Source organism: Mesoplodon mirus (genome assembly GCF_964341445.2).
Source record: "Mesoplodon mirus genome assembly, chromosome: 9".
In the NCBI taxonomy this organism is placed as follows: domain Eukaryota; kingdom Metazoa; phylum Chordata; class Mammalia; order Artiodactyla; family Ziphiidae; genus Mesoplodon; species Mesoplodon mirus.
Genome location: NC_138985.1, coordinates 72,941,772 through 72,958,465, shown reverse-complemented (window position 1 = coordinate 72,958,465; position 16,694 = coordinate 72,941,772). Strand labels below are relative to the sequence as shown.

The following is a 16,694-nucleotide window of genomic DNA, read 5'->3' as shown; positions in this document are numbered from 1 at the left end:
TTATAATTTTAGCCCTCTAATAAAAGGGACAAGTTTGAAAGTGAATTTTAAGACTTTCAGAAATCAAAATATTATATTAAATATTATTAAATATTATTTCAGAAATCAAAATATTGTTACTAAGAAGAAGTACCCTTTTCTATATATTCACCAATTTAACAATATATTCTTAAACTTCACAAATAGTAGGAGTAAAAATACTTTCTCTTTCTTTCAGCTGGTTTATCATGCATTGCAACTGTTAGCATATACAGTTCTTGGTGTTTTAATTATGAGACTAAAACTCTTTTTGACGCCACACATGTGCGTTATGGCTTCCTTGATCTGCTCAAGACAGGTGAGATGATTGTTATGTTGGCATTATAGCTGCTGTGATAATTTTACCCCAGCCTTTGTTATTGAGTGGCCCTAAAATAATATTAAATTACCCAAAGTTCTTTAAATTGTTTATAATTAAAGTTCTTCATGGTTTTGTACTAACCTTTCCTAAGGGGTAAGGGCCAAAGCAGATCCCTTATCCTTTTAACTTCTAAAATAGTCCTTGGTATACAACAAACACTCATTCAGTGCAGGCTGAATTCATGAATGATAACTACAGATGTTGATAGAAAGCAATGATCGCACAGGGGCCCACACTCAGGACTCTGCACCTAGACTGATGCTCTGCTGTTGCTGTTTTGAACTTCTTAAAAAATGTCAGACAAGGAACCCACATTTTTTTTGTCTTTTGGCTGCACCACGTGGCATGTGGGATCTTAGTTCTTGACCAGGGATTGAACCCGTGCCCCCTGCAGTGGAAGCATGGAGTCTTAACCACTGGACTACCAGAAAAGTCCCAAGGAACCCACATTTTTATTTTGCACCGAGTCTGGCAAATTATGTAGGTAGGCCTGGCCTTACCCGAATCTGGAAGTAGAGCAAGTTGACGGAAGAGTTTCTTAAATCACGTCCCGCCTATATTAGGCTAATGGTAGAATTGTTTTGATCCCTCAGGTTATTGTTTCTGGAACTTCTCCTTAGAAGTATTAGTCCTGTATCTGGGATTCTAGCAGAGACTGTATTCTTCTCTGGGAAGTTGGATGCAGGCTGGTTTGTACTAACAGTTGTCAATGTATTCTTAATTTGGTTTCAGCTATTTGGATGGCTCTTTTGCAAAGTACATCCTGGTGCTGTTGTTTTTGCTGTGTTAGCAGCCATGTCAATACAAGGTTCAGCAAATCTGCAAACCCAGTGGAATATTGTAGGGGAGTTCAGCAATTTGCCGCAAGAAGAACTTATAGAGTGGATTAAATATAGCACTAAACCAGGTAAAAAAAAAGGTCATATTATTTAGCTCTGGTTTTCCCTACAGTTTTATGTATAACTGCACAGTCCTCAACCCAAGTTACTTCCAATGGTTTTACTTCCAGGAAAACTGTGGTTTTCCCTACAGTTTTATGTGCAACTGCACAATCCTCAACCCAAGTTACTTTCAATCTTTCTAAGCAATCCTGCTTCTAGATTATCCAGAAAGAGACAGATGTCAGTCTTGCTTATGTAGTTTGCAAAGGAAATGTTACATGTATTTTCTTAGTAATTTATTTCTCTATTTTACATAAATTCTAATTTTTTTCAAAGTATATCCAAAGTTTTGCATGGCATAATTTAAAATAATTTATGTTATGCTTATTTTCCTAATTAATTTTTAATCTTAGCCCTTCACATTCCTTCTTGAAATGAACTCATGGAATGTGATATTTTATTCATGTATAGAAAGAGAGGTTTTTGTTGTCATCTGAGTATCAAGTGACTGAATATTAAATCATCTTCCAGAACTCCTAGGTGCTATAAAACTTCCCTAGTCAACTTGTTACTTCTTTCCTAGAAGCAGGAAAAGACATTAAAAACAAACAAAAGAAATGGAAATCCTCAATGATGAGACATATGATGAGGCTTTATCTTCCAAGGAAAATAGTTTATCCAGGCTTGGTTGCTGACCACCATTTTATTAGCTACCTGACTTCATTCCGGTTCTGTCATTGAATCTTTATCATGATTCAGGCCTCAGCTTTTTCACCTGGGAAGTAACTGAGTTGACCAGAAGGAGACGCCTTGTCATGCTCACCAGGTGTCTTCCTAAGACCTTCCTTCCTGCTTTGCAGATGCAGTGTTTGCAGGTGCCATGCCCACAATGGCAAGTGTTAAACTCTCCGCACTTCGGCCCATTGTGAATCATCCACATTATGAAGATGCAGGTTTGAGGTTAGTACACAAATATCACATTGTTGGAAACAAATTTTTCTTACAAATAGTGAGGGAACCAGCAAAATAATGAGAAGTGTTTCAAAAGGATATGGTGGGGCTTCCCTGGTGGCACAGTGGTTGAGAGTCCGCCTGCCGATGCAGGGGACACGGGTTCGTGCCCTGGTCTGGGAAGATCCCACATGCCGCGGAGCGGCTGGGCCCGTGAGCCATGGCCGCTGAGCCTGCACGTCCGGAGCCTGTGCTCCGCAACGGGAGAGGCCACAACAGTGAGAGGCCCGCGTACCACAAAAGGAAAAAAAAAAAAAAAGGATATCGTGAACTGGGGTTTATAGAGTTTGGGGACAAAGAATGCTGAAATAAGATGGCTAAGTTCAATACAAACTGTTAAGGCCCCATAGGACAATAAAACTACAGTCTTTGGGGTTATCTTCTCTCCTAGGCAGTAAAAAGAAATCACCCCATGTCTGTTTTATACAGGTTACAGGGCTCCAAACACCCAGGTCCTTATTATTTATCATCACCTTTAAGTTCCCCAGAAGATTCACTAGCCTATAGTTTTTATTAAGGTTTTCTTATAGGCTATTTTTCTTGAATTCTGAGGAGTCAGTTGAGATGGAATCCCATTCAAACAGGGTTTTTTCTGATTTTCACCAATATAGCCTACTAGAATGATCTTGTTTTGGGGGGTTTTTTTACTAATTTTTCGTAAGTTAGAGTGTTGTGTTCTCTTTGTAAAGGAAATAGATTTAATTTTCATGCAATTTCTAGGTTGATCAGCTAGTCATTTCCTAAGTGACTGGTGAATCCTTATTAATATTTTGTGTAACAGCAAGACATACCTTTTATAAGTAAAAAGCTTTTTCATTAAAAAATCAATTTTAGCAAACTAATTTCCAGAGCAATTGTGTTGAATAAGTTTTGTTTTTTGTATTTTGTTTTTTTTTTTTAAATTAGGAATAAAATGGAGAGCCATTTAATGCTAATTGTTTGTTCTCAAAGTTAGGACTGTTATACCTTTAAAGTAGTCCTATAGTTGTGTCTGTGTAGCTAATACTCTTATTTGTGATAGAGTGATGGAGAATTTAAAACAAAAACAAGCACTCAAACAAACCAAAAGACTAAGTTTGGAAATGAGGAGATTAATTAAACTGAACTTTTTCTCTCAGGACTCTTGTGCTACCTGTGCTTTTCTCGATTGACCTCCCCAATGCCCCTTAGCAGGAACTCCTGTGAAGAATGTTCCCTTGATGTGATTCTTCTGTAGAGTCTTTCTTCTAGTTCCATTCAGTGCTTTTGTCCGAATAGGTTGATTGCATTCTTTTGATCTTGAAAATCTTCTGCCTAATTATTTTTCTTTAGAGCCAGAACGAAAATAGTATATTCAATGTATAGTCGAAAAGCAGCTGAAGAAGTGAAGCGAGAATTGATAAAGTTACAGGTGAATTACTACGTTCTGGAAGAGTCCTGGTGTATAAGAAGATCCAAGTGAGTACTCAATACAGTATTTTATATTCAGAAGACATTAAAGTTAATTCAGTCTCGTGGCAAGTGCTTTACTAGTTGTATGTGTCAGATGTATATAATAGCAAAATATAAGCAGAAAAAACTTTTTTGATAATTATTTGGAGTTTTTTCTTTTCTAGTCATTTTATTTTATTTTATTTTATTTTATTTTTTTTGCGGTATGCGGGCCTCTCACTGTTGTGGCCTCTCCCGTTGCGGAGCACAGGCTCCGGACGCGCAGGCCCAGCGGCCATGGCTCACGGGCCCAGCCGCTCCGCGGCATATGGGATCCTCCCAGACCGGGGCACGAACCCGTATCCCCTGCATCGGCAGGCGGACTCTCAACCACTGCGCCACCAGGGAGGCCCTTTTCTAGTCATTTTAAACATCTATTTATTTTATAATGATTTACATGTGCACATTACCTTAAAGGTATTGGCACTTATTGATAATTTCACAAATTGTTCATATTTGCCTTTGATGTTTTTTTGAGAAACTTTTATTTAAAGTTGGATGTATTTTCTTTCAAAAGACTTGTGGAGTCTGAAACCAAATAATGGAGAGTCTCATTATAAAGAAGTCAGGCAGCTTTGTCCATACAACATCTCTGCACCATACCATATCCTGTGATAGATGGGACCCCTCCCCCACCGCCAGCATCAACTCAGAGTGAACTTCTTTCTTTCTGTTTTGCATCTTATTTGAGTGGGAAAATAATTAACCTTACGGTGACCCGTATTCTCTTGGCTTTATAGTTTTAAAAAGTATCTATTTCCACAGCGAAGTTCACTAAGCAGAGTAGAGCAATAAGAGTAAGATTTTAAAAGCAAATGTGAATTCTAAAGTTGACTATTTAGAAATGTTACACTTGGGTGACTAGACAGCAGATGATAGCTTGCTATTAAAATATCAGAGCGTTCACCCCATGAGGAATAGAGAAAGAAATAGTTTTATCAGAAATCAAGGATATTTTATGGAATACTATTATTTTTAAAATTCTCACTACTCTTTAAGTAAACAGAAGTCTCCAGGAGATTGCTGTATCTGTGGCTTAATCATACTCATTTACCATGTATTTCAACAACACACAAGGGTGTTAAGATGAAATGATTAAATATTGACTTAGGAGTAAAAATAGTTCTGTGACACAGTACCTATCAAGCATTGCCCACAAGGAAACTCAAATAAATTTTTATTGTTGAATGATTTTCCATTGAATATGTCACAGGTGATTTGAATTTAATCAGGATCTACAGAAAATGTTATTGAGTCATAATTTAGAAAACGCTTTAAGTCTTTATGAACGTAAGAATATATGTGAAACTTATATACATAACCTTTAACTTTGTTATATAAATTTAGGACAAAAAGTCATAAGCATCTCTCATAACAATTTGATGAAGACACTGTAATAAATGAATGGTGGGCTGACATTTGCAGTCAGAAGGACTCAGTTTTTTGGCAGAGATTTCCACCAGCACTGGGATCTTCTTTACTGACTTAGGGTTTACTCTCCAACTCTCCAGTTCAGTGATGCCAGCCTGAAACACCTGTAGGTTACTGGAACATAAAAATTATTTCATGACCTTTTTTCCCCAAGCTAATGATGAATCTTGATTCAAGGTTCTTCATTTTTTCCTAGACTCCTGCATAGTGTTTTGAATATGTGGAAATTGCAGAGGCTAAGGTGCTTCATTCTGAAAAGAAAAAAGGGACTTCCCTGGTGGCGCAGTGGTTAAGAATCCGCCTGCCAGTGCAGGGGACATGGGTTCAATCCCTGGTCCGGGAGGATCCACATGCCATGGAGCAACTAAGCCCATTGATGTTGATGGAGCTAAGATGTTGATGGGGCTCCTTGGGTTTGCATAGTTGTAGTAGTCTCATGTTCTGATGGGCAGAGCACTGGTTTTTGTACACAGGAAAGGATCAAAAGACAAATTCAGGAAGTACGGCAATAAATCTTGCACACTAAACAAAGTCAGCAGTAAATTAACTGGCTTCTGATCATCTCCATTTAGAGCTCACTTACAGGCATTAAGACTGAGAGTCGAGAGGGGTGGTGTGTGCCATCTTCCCCCACCCTGGACCTTGACTTGCCCTTGTTGTATTCGTTGCAGCAGGAGTGGGGAGGGAGGAAGCTGAAGAAGTAGCTTCCTCTCATCTGGTTTCCCTGCACAGTTACTGAAAGAACACTATCTACTACAGGATTATAAGTCTCAGGAAATCTTAGACAGGTGCACTCTGCTTAAAGCTGGAGGCAAAACACAGCTGTGCTTTCTGTCCTGACAGGGAAGCAGGTGGAGGGTTCAGACAGAAGAGGAAAGGGAGGAAGGACTAATACTTAGCACATACCTTTGCAGTAGGAAGAACTGAGTTTCTGGCCAGAGAGCTCTCTACCAGAATCGGGATCTCTTTTATTCCCTTGGCCCTCACTCTCCAATTCTGTCTGTTATGCCAACCTGAGACAGCTGTATGTTACTGGAAAAGAAAGATATGGCAGAACAGGGGGAGCAAATGGGGAATTCAAATAGGAGAAGAGGGACTAATATCTATCTGGAGCTTAAACTGTGCTTGGCACCTTGGTGGGCACTGTATTTATGTGCTCTCACAAAGTGGCTTAATTGTATGCTTGATTATTCCTTAAATACTTGATACCGTGTGTTCAAATACAAGTAGGAAAATATACTCAAATGCAAGTTGTAGATGAGTTTTTAATTAACTCCTTTTTTATTCTCAGTTCTCTGCTCTCTTTCTCATTAATTCCCATAATAGAGTTGACATAAAATTAAAATATGTGAATTCAGAAGAAAATTATTCAGATTTTCACTAATGCCATTTTAAAGATGTAGCTGGCTGACCTGGGGAAACTTCAGAAAACTCAGAAAAGGACTAAAGGATGTTAGAGCTCACAAAGGCAGCTCTTTGCCCTCTTATTTTCCTGAAAGCAATTGAACTCAGTAGCTGGTACTTCATGTATGTTTTACTCTCTACTGTCATTGGCCTGCAGTGTAATAATGGCTTGGCCTTAGTATGTGTGAGAAAATTAAAACGTAGAAAATCCAAGTTCAGTCATATTTTCGTACATTGATAGAATCTAGTGTTGGCAAGGGTGTGCAAAAAAGTGTGCACTGAACACTTTGCAGGAACACTCACTGGTAATACCTTTTTGGGAGATAATTTGATAGAAACAAAGTGAAAATTGTATAGCCTTTTGACATAGTGATAGTGCTGCTTCTAGAAGTTTAGCTTACAGAAAAATATGGGCATAAAATTGTTTATATCAGTATTGTTTTATAATGACAAAATGAGAAACAATTAAAATATCCATCCATAAAAGAGTGGTTAAATAATACATAGAAGTACTAGCATCTATGAAAAAGAATAAAGTAGGTCTTTATGAAATGCAACAGTGACCACTTTTTATTGCTAAGTGAGGAGCCCCAGATTAATCTTGTTTTTGTAAAAGCAACCCAGGAGCATCTGTGAATATAAATATGTCTGTGCCTATGTTTTTGTGTGCTTGTATGTCTGAACGTGAATAAAAAAGGTCTGGCAGAATGTATGCTGGATTGTTTATAGAAGCCACCTCTGAGAAACGGTGTTGGAGGTGACAGTGACTTTCACTTATTTATTTTGATAGATTTATATTTTGACACTTTTTGGGTGATGGTTACCTTTAAATTAAAAATGTTATTGAAAAGGAGAAAGCATGTGCATTCCTGTCTAGTGCTTGCCTCGTGGTGGGGAGCAGGGGAGTGGGACTACCATTGGAAATAAAAGGGACTTGTTGGAAATGTTTTTTTCTCTTATAAAGAAAAGTGAAACAACTATGACAAAACATAAGCTGTTGCAAATCTCTATAATTTGTCCTTGATTTTTCTGTTTTTTAATATTTAAAAAAACATAAACATTGTGAAATTCCTTTCACCTTTTTTGTTTTTATTGATATTTGGAAGAGTCCAGGCCAGTTGTCTTGAAAGAATGTCCCACATTTGGATTTGTCTAATTTATTCCACATGATTAGATTCAGTTTGACAAAATTTGGCAAGAATGGTACATAGAAAGTTTGTACTTTCCATTATGTCACTTTGGTAGGTACCTGTCACATTGTTCTATTATTGGTGATGCTAAGTTTGATCACTTGATTAAAGAATGTTCCCCAATTCTCTCCATTTTAAGGAGACAAATCTCCTTTATAATCAATAGCCTTTCACCAGGTAGTTCTTGCATCCACTTCTTATAATTCCCTGAATCAGTTATTACATTGGTGATTATAAAATAGTTAGGTAATATAGATTTGAAAGTAATATATCAGTTACTGATTAGGTGATCTTTGATGTTACTATTGTAATTGTTTTGGGGCACCATGTACTGTACCCATATAAGATGGCAAACTTGATGGTTGTGTGTGTCCTGACTGTTCTACCAACCAGCCATTCCCCCCATCTCTCTCCCTCTCCTTGGGCCTCCCTATTCCCTGAGACACAGGCCAATTAATAACCTTTCAGTGGCCTCTAAGTGTTCAAGTGAAAGAGTTGCATGTCTCTCACTTTAAATCAAAAGTTAGAAATGATTAAGTTTAGTAAGGAAGGCATGTCAAAAGCCAAGATTGGCCAAAAGCTAGGTCTCTTGTGCCAAACAGTTAGCCACATTGTGAATGCAAAGGAAAAGTTCTTGAAAGAAATTAAAAGTGCTACTCCAACGAATACATGAACGATAAGAAAGTGAAACAGCCTTATTGCTGATATGGAGAAAGTTTTAGTGGTCTGGATGGAAGATCAGACCAGTCACAACATTCCCTTAACCCAAAGCCTAATTCAGAGCAAGGCCCTGACTCTCTTCAGTTCTATGAAGGCTGAGAAGGTAAGGAAGCTACAGAAAAAAAGTGTGAAACTATAGAGTTTGGTTCATGAGGTTTAAGGAAAGAAGCCGTCTCCATAACATCAAAGCACAAGGTGAAGTGGCAAGTGCTGATGTAGAAGCTGCAGCAAGTTATCCAGAAGATCTAGCCAAGATCATTAATGAAGGTGGCTACCCTAAACAACAGATTTTCAATGATGAAATAGCCTTCTATTGGAAGAAGATGCCATCTAGAACTTTCATAGCTAGAGAGGACAAGTCAATGCCTGGCTTCAAAGCTTCAAAGAACAGGCTCTTTATTAGAGGGTAAAGCAGCTGATGACTTGAAGTTGAAGCCAGTGCTCCATTTATCATTCTGAAAATCCTAGAGCCCTTATGAATTATGCTAAACCTGTTTTGCCTGTGCTCTATAAATGGAACAACAGAGCCTGGATGACAGCACAACTGTTTATTTACAAATGGTTTACTGATTTTGTTAAGCCTGCTGTTGAGATCTACTGCTCGGAAAAAAAAGATTCATTTCAAAATATGACTGCTCATTGACAATGCACCTGGTCACCCAAGAGCTCTGATGGATGTACAACAAGATTAATGTTGTTTTCATGCCTGCTAATGCAACATCCATTCTGCAGCCCATGGATCAAGAGTGATTTCCATTTCCAAGTCTTATAATTTAAGAAATATACTTTATAAGACTATAGCTGCCATAGCTAGTGATTCCTCTGATGGATCTGGGCAAAGTCAATTGAAAACCTTTTTGGAAAGGATCCACCATTCTAGATACCATTAAGAACCTTTGTGATTCATGGGAAGAGCTCAAAGTCTCAACATTAGCAGGAGCTTGGAAGAAGCTGATTCCAGCCCTCAGGATGACTTTGAGGGGTTCAAGACTTCAGTGGAGGAAGTAACTGCAGATGTGGTAGAAATAGCAAGACAACTAGAAGTAGAAGTGGAGCCTGAAGATGTGACTGAATTGCTGCAATCTCATGATAAAACTAATGGATGAGGAGTTACTTCTTATGCATAAGCAAAGAAAGTAAGTTTTTGAGATGGAATCTACTCCTGGTGAATATTGTTAAAATGACAACAAAGGACTTAGAATATTATATAAACTCAGTTGATAAAGCAGCAGCAGGGTTTGAGAGTACTGATTCCAATTTTGAAGGAAATTCTACTGTGGGTAAAATGCTGTCAAACAGCATTGCATGCTATAGAGAAATCATTCATGAAAGGAAAAGTCCATGAAGGGGGCAAACTTCATTATTGTCTTATTTTAAGAAATTGCCACGGCCACCCCCGCTGTCTGCAACCATCACCCTGATCAATCAGTAGCCATCAACATCAAAGCAAGGCCCCCCGCCAGCAAAAAGATTCTGAAGCCTTATCACTGAAGGCTCAGTGATGGTTAACGTTATTTTAGCAATAAAGAATTTTTAAGTTAAGGTATGTAATTCTATTGCACATTTAATAGACTTCAATATAAACATAAATTTTATATGCACTTGGAAACTAAAAAATTCATGTAACTCACTTTTATTGCAATGTTTGCTTTATTGTGGTGGTCTGGAACCAAACCCGCGAACCAAACCTCTCTCGGAGGTACGCCTGTATAATGTTCTGTGTCAGTATATTACCTCTGACTATGTGCTTGATACAGTCTCTCCCTTAATCCCTTATGTCATGGGTACTTCCTGTTTTACAAATGTGGAGGGAGACTGAGTGAACTACCCAACACCAAATTCTTGGTAAGTAGCTGAGGCAGAATTCAACTGAGATTTCTTACCCTACCACCTGAATTCATGTATATTACATGTCTTTTCTTTATAGTTACCTTCGCTGTGTTCACCTTGTTCTCAAGAGGATTTATGGTAGCTTACATAAATATAAATAACTATGATATGATTTTTTTTAAAAAAACTAAGTAGAAAAAAATGACATGAGAGCAGGAACATAAAAAGTGTGTTCCTTTATCTGCCATTATATAATGTACATTGATTTTTAATCTGCACATTAATTTTTCTAGGCCTGGTTGCAGTATGCCTGAAATCTGGGATGTAGAAGATCCTGCTAACGCTGGAAAACCTCCCTTATGTAACCTCTTAGTAAAGGAATCCAAGCCTCACTTCACCACTGTATTCCAGAATAGTGTTTACAAAGTCTTAGAAGTTATAGAGGAATGACCGCTGCCTACAGAGAAGTCCACCAGTAATGGTTTTCATGTTTTGCTAATAACTCATGCCTTGTTTTTAATTCAAATCCCCAAAACTTTTATAAGTAACTGTTTTCAAATGAAAAACGTCTTATTTGGTCAATTTGAATGTCCTTCTGATTGTAAAAATACTTATACGTTTATCAGTTGGTTACTATTTCAATGCACCCCTTAAAATTTGCTATGCAAATGAGTATATGCTTGTACTTGACTTAAATATTTGTCCTAAAGTGAGCAAAGCTACCTGTATAAAAAATATGATGGGTCTTGACAAGGGTGATATGAAAATATAGTCACTTACTAACTGTTTAGGGGCTCATTTTACAGTTCATGGACTATTGATGCCACTTGCTTTTTTCTCTGCGTTTTGCTGTTGTCTTTTGAACATTTCAGCGATTATTGTAAGTTCCTCAGTTAAGTCAGCCCCTGTCATCAACTTCAGTAAGAATAGATGGGGCAGACATGGGTATTTGCTATGTAGAACTCTGTTTGTTTCCCTTCTTCACATTCTTTTGTTTTCTGTTGCTCTCCTTAATGAAGCATTTCCTGCCTGTTAGTAATCCAAGCTCTTGGACCTAGTCCTTAAGACCAAATTCCTGTTAACTACCAACCATGTGGCATTAGTGTGTGTGCGTCCGTCTGTCTGTCTCTCTCTTTCTCAATATTCTTTGTCAAATAAGTGCTATTTACACATTTAGTTGCTTATCAAGTACTTATTCTTGGTTTAAAAAATTTAATGACAATTGTGTATTTTTAGTATTATTCATTTTTAGTATTGTTCAAATGTTTATATTTTAATAACTTTAAACCACTTAAAATTTTTCATGTATAATTGTAGTCTTAAGAAAACTATTTTGAACAACCACAAATATAATGCATCTAGAAACTAATGTATATTTGAGTAGACATAATTTATAGTGGAACAGTAGACTGTAGTATGTGGTAATTTTTCTTTTACTATTAAGATACAATAAAATATGACTAATTTTTTTGTCAAATAAGTAAATGAATAATGATAAGTGAATGGAGTTTTTATATTTTACTTTTAAAATTGCCTGTCTTTAATAAGACGAAGCCTTAAACCTTATGTTATAATTTTGTTTCCAAAAAGCATCATTTCAGTATGAGGAATGAATATATTCAGCCTTCCTCTTTGTTTATTTTTCTTTCCTGTTTATTTTTATTTGGAAAATTTTCCAACCTGCTTTAAATTCCTAGTATGAATTTTTGTTTCTTAGAAGTTAATTTGTGTGAAATGAGATTCTTCAAAACAGTGAATCCTCATAGTTTTGAGAAATGGTTTTAAGATTTAACGTTCTAAGCAAACCATGACTCTGGTGGACTACACGTTTAATTACAGTGTTCTCTTTATTAACCACAGGCAGATTAACCTCATTGTGGATTGTCCTTGAGACCTGAGTCCTCAGGGATGGTTTCCGGTGCCCACTCCGGGGAGCCAGTGAAGAGCTGTTCTCTTTCTGCCTTCTCACCAGAGCCCAAGGACAAGCCTGGTCTGGGGGAGGCACTAGCTTGCTTAGAGCAGACAGCTGCCGAGACAGCCTGGGCTGAGGATTGTGCAGCCCCCAGCCTGCCCCAGAGCCCGCCTCTCCCAGGGAGCCTCCTTCCAGCGGAGATTGTCAGTGTCTTCAGGTGCCTGCCCCTCTTTCTCACTTACCGGGTGACTTATTTCTTGGTCTTTTGCCAGTCAGAAAACAAGGAAGCATCTGGGGAGTTGTGGATTAGGAGTAGAATTTGAGCAATGATGAAGCAAATGCAGAAAAATGGCAAGTGGGCACTTGAGGTCGAGGAGGATGAGAGACATCATGGTTAGGAAAAGCGGAAGTGTGTGCTCTGCTTTATTTGCCATTGTTTCTCTCATAAATATGTTTTGTACATCCAGCAGTTACAATTTTTTAAAAAAAAATTTTACTTTTAAAGTTATTCTCTATTCTTCCCACCTTTCAGTAATTCCTTTCCCAGTAAGTTCACATGTAATTATTTGAAATTCTATATAGGAAAAACATTAAAATACTGTTATAACTGTTTCATATGCTGGGAAAAGATAAAAGTAATCAAATTAGTTTTGTTTTTTTTTTTCCAGAAGACTCCTTTTGTAACAGTATTTATTGATGTAACTCCACCAGCAAACCATGAGTATATTTTAGGCCAGTCAGTTTAGAACGGAGGCCTTGGGCTACACTGCACACTCAGCCTTGGTCACATCTGGTAGCAGCTGGTGCTGTAGATTATTAATATCTTTTATGGCAGCACAGAGTAGTGGTAGGTTTGATATACATGACAAAATAGTATTAAAGCTCAGTATTTTATGCATTTTTAGCGTTTAAAAATATTTTGCTTTAGTGTGAGGAAGGTTAAGATGGGCAAGGAAGTGATAAAATAGCTATTTCTATGACATAAAAACAAAGTTGGGGCAGTATTTCTATAAAAAGATAAGCCTCTAAAAGTGCTTAGCAGAAACAGCGTAGTATTAAAATAGAACAATGATATTAAGGAGAAAATGAAAGGATGTATCAGAAATAAAGTGATAATGCATAGGGGAATTGTATTTTTATGAATTTTATGCCAGTTTACATGTATTATATATGTTAAATAAAAAAGATCATGAAAAATATAGAAAGTGTTTTTTTGATTGTTATTTTCATTTCCTCCTTGGCTGTGGACATGTTCAGCCTCATTCTGTAGTCAGATAACCATGAACTGGTTTGTGACAGATTGCAGTCCTGAATAAATGGGAAGGGTTAAAGATCCATGAAACTACTTAGTCCTCTCTATCGGTGGTGGTATAGGTGTTGAGGTTCCCCATACTCTTCTTATATTTATGGCATTATACACTAACATTACTTTATCATTTCCATGAAGGGACACAATCATTCTTTAAAGCCATATTTTGAGGATAATTCCAGAATTGCTGAAACTTTTTTTTCATACATTAGATCTAAACCACAGTTTGGTCTCATGACATTTCCTAAATTATAGTTCCTTGTATTTGCCTGATATAAGCATCAACTTAGTTTTTGTTTGTTTGTTTGTTTTGTTTTTAATCTGCTTTGAGGAAAGACAGTTTAGCTTAATTCATGCCTATATAATTAATTTTTTTACACAGTAACACCTTCATTCTCTGACATGTTTGAGGTCAGTTATTCTCAAATATAGTGTGCATCAGAATCACCTAGAGGGCTTGTTAAAACACAGATTGCTGCACCCCGCCACAGAGGTTTCTGATTCAGTTGGCCTAAGGTGGTGCTATATCTGAATGATTGTGTCCCCAAAATTTATATGTTGAAATCCTAATCCCCAAGGAGATGATATTAGGAGGTGGGACACTTGGGGGTGATCAGGTCATGAGGATGGAGCTCTCATGAATAAGATTAGTGCCCTTATAAAAGAGGCCCAAGAAAACTCCCTTTCCTCCTCCACCATGTGAGATCACAGCTACAAGGTGCAATCTATAAGCTATGAAGTGGGCTCCCACCAGATGCTGAATCAGCTGGCACCTTGATCTTAGACTTCCACACTCCAGAACTGTAAGAAATAAATTTCTGTTCTTAATAAGGTACCCAGTTTGTGGTATTTTGTTATAGTAGCCCCAAAGTAGTAAGGCAGGTAGGGCCCCCGAATTTGCATTCTAACCAGTTCTCAGATAATGCTGATGATGTTCCTGCAGGGATTGTTCTTGAGAAAAGTGGCTCTAATGGATGGGAAGAGACTATCTGGAATCCTGGCCTCTAGAGGGTGCTCCATTCCTGACAGCACTTATCCCACCAGGACAGGCTAGAGGGTCCCTATATTGGGAACTGAATTTTAAGGAGTCCTTTCTTTGTCTCTTAGGGACCGTGCTTCAACGGAACTTGCAAGGAACAAAGAATAGATAAGGTGATTTTTAACCAAGAACAGATAAGGTAATTTTTAACCAGACACTAATACAGCTCACTTGCATTGTGTTTTCTGAATAGGTGGTATTGGTCATTTAAGTATTTTGAACTTGTACACTAGACTGGGCTTAGACTTGTTTCTTTTCAGTTCAGAGATGGAAAAAGAGTGAAATCATTTGAGATCAAATTTACTTGTAAAATTACTTTGCCTAAAAGAAAATAGATATATTCAGTGATGTGTGTGGATTTTAAAACTTCATTTTCCACTTTATTACTTTTGTTTGGCTCCAAAAATCCTTAGTCTTCTCCCTCTATTAGGGAGCAGTTAAGGATCAGCTCTGGTTCACAGATCACCTGTTTCTCTCTTCTGCCTTCCCTTTCTCCTTCCCCCAACTAGACCTTTCTAATTTAAATCAGTAAAATTGTTCCTTGTGCAGAAAAAGAGGAGGTGCTTTTGAACTTCATTACATTCTTGATCTTTATTTCACAGTACTGTATCAGTACAAATACATTTTTACATTCAAATTTAAAAAGGACATTAAGATATAGAAAAGTCTTGAAAACTCTTTCTTCTTACCTTTCCTTCCATGAGAGAGATTTTAAAATTCTGAATGAATGTGAGAGTTGAAGACTTTTTCTCTTAAGATTTTGAGTCATTGTAGTGTAATTAAAAGGTAGATTTTTTTTTTTTTGCAAAGAGATTAAGATAGTATTGATATTGGCTCTGCTTTCAGAGCAATGCTTTCTGTACTTCTAAATCTAACCCAAAGTTCTAATTAAGTAATGAGTTGTCAAAATGACTTTCAAATAAATGGTAGCACTATCAAGTATTCTGTTTATGCAGCATGTGCATTTAAATTCAGCATAATATAATTTCATTGATTTTTTAAAAGTAGCTGGACTTTTTTTCCCTGTATGCAGATTTAATACCTTGAAAGAAAGTTGAATGTAGCAGAATTATGCTCATTCAGTTGTTATGCTGATTGCTTTTAAAGCTTTAGTACTTACCCATTTCTAAAAAAACAGAAAGTGAAAATAAAAAATGACCATTTCTAAGAAGATTTGGCATCAGGCCATGAAAACTGATTTTTTTAAAATGGTGCCTGAAGGCCAGCTCTTCAGCTCAGCTTTATGGACACAGCTAACATCTCTGGTTCTGCCCCGCTGGGTGATGATGCCCCCCTCTGGTCTTCATTCTTGGTATCTGCTTATTAACCAGAGTCCAGATTCAGAGGCCTCCCTCTTGCCCTAGAACATCCTCTTCCTAGGAGGTGCAGTTCGGTTATTCACTCCAAATCTATGATGAATTTGGCTTTTTCTAACAAAGACTCTTTATGGCAGTCGTCCTCATACTTGTCTGTACATTGTAAATAATTTGCAAAGCTTTGAAAATACTGAAGTCTTTCCCTCACCTCCACAGATTGAGATTTAATCAGTGTGGGGTGTGTCCTAAGATTTGGAACTTTAAAAAAATGCCCAAGTGACATTTTAGAACCAGGCCTCTCTGCCTTACGTCTGTATGTCCACCCTTTGCATATCTCTGCCCAATTGAATTAGAAATGGTAAGCAAGTTTCTCTCACACAGTCTCCTTTATTAATAATGATTGACTCTTTCTACTTTATGAATAATGGAATGTAGTGTTGAGTAGACTCTCTAAGGAAAGAATTCTGTGTTTGGTTAGAGATGAGTGCCATGGTGGCTGTGGGCGGTGGGAGAGTGGCAGCATAAGTATGTATATGTATAAACACTGATTTGAGTGCCAGCGAGAAATGGGGATATAGCAGCCAACAAACAAAAAACAAAAAGGAATAAAAAGAGACTAATTTAAAAATCACTTTGACAATTTAATATTAGTTGTGGAGAATCAGGTTTCTGCTCTTTGCTGATTTTTTTTCTTTTTCGTGGAATATGCTTTCTTGATCAGTTTTCATTTCAAGATACAACTCAACTCAAATGTCACCTCCTCTGTGAAGCCTTCCCTGAC

The 16,694-nt window shown here is 37.3% G+C and overlaps 1 protein-coding gene across 3 annotated transcripts in view; it reads left to right on the top strand.

The window, feature by feature from the left end:
* The window catches only part of DPY19L1 (dpy-19 like C-mannosyltransferase 1), a 98,101-nt gene extending 84,661 nt beyond the window's left edge, over positions 1–13,440 (top strand). Inside the window, exons 18-23 of one of the 3 annotated variants that reach the window (XM_082631681.1) lie at positions 218–337; positions 1,133–1,307; positions 2,142–2,241; positions 3,604–3,729; positions 10,631–10,812; positions 12,198–13,440. In XM_082631681.1, the coding sequence (XP_082487807.1) occupies positions 218–337; positions 1,133–1,307; positions 2,142–2,241; positions 3,604–3,729; positions 10,631–10,787 (678 nt within the window). In that variant the 3' untranslated portion in view covers positions 10,788–10,812; positions 12,198–13,440. Of the gene's footprint in view, positions 1–217; positions 338–1,132; positions 1,308–2,141; positions 2,242–3,603; positions 3,730–10,630 lie in introns of all 3 variants that reach the window. The other 2 variants (XM_082631682.1, XM_082631680.1) reach the window with 2 other exon arrangements.
* The last annotated feature ends 3,254 nt before the right edge of the window (positions 13,441–16,694 follow it).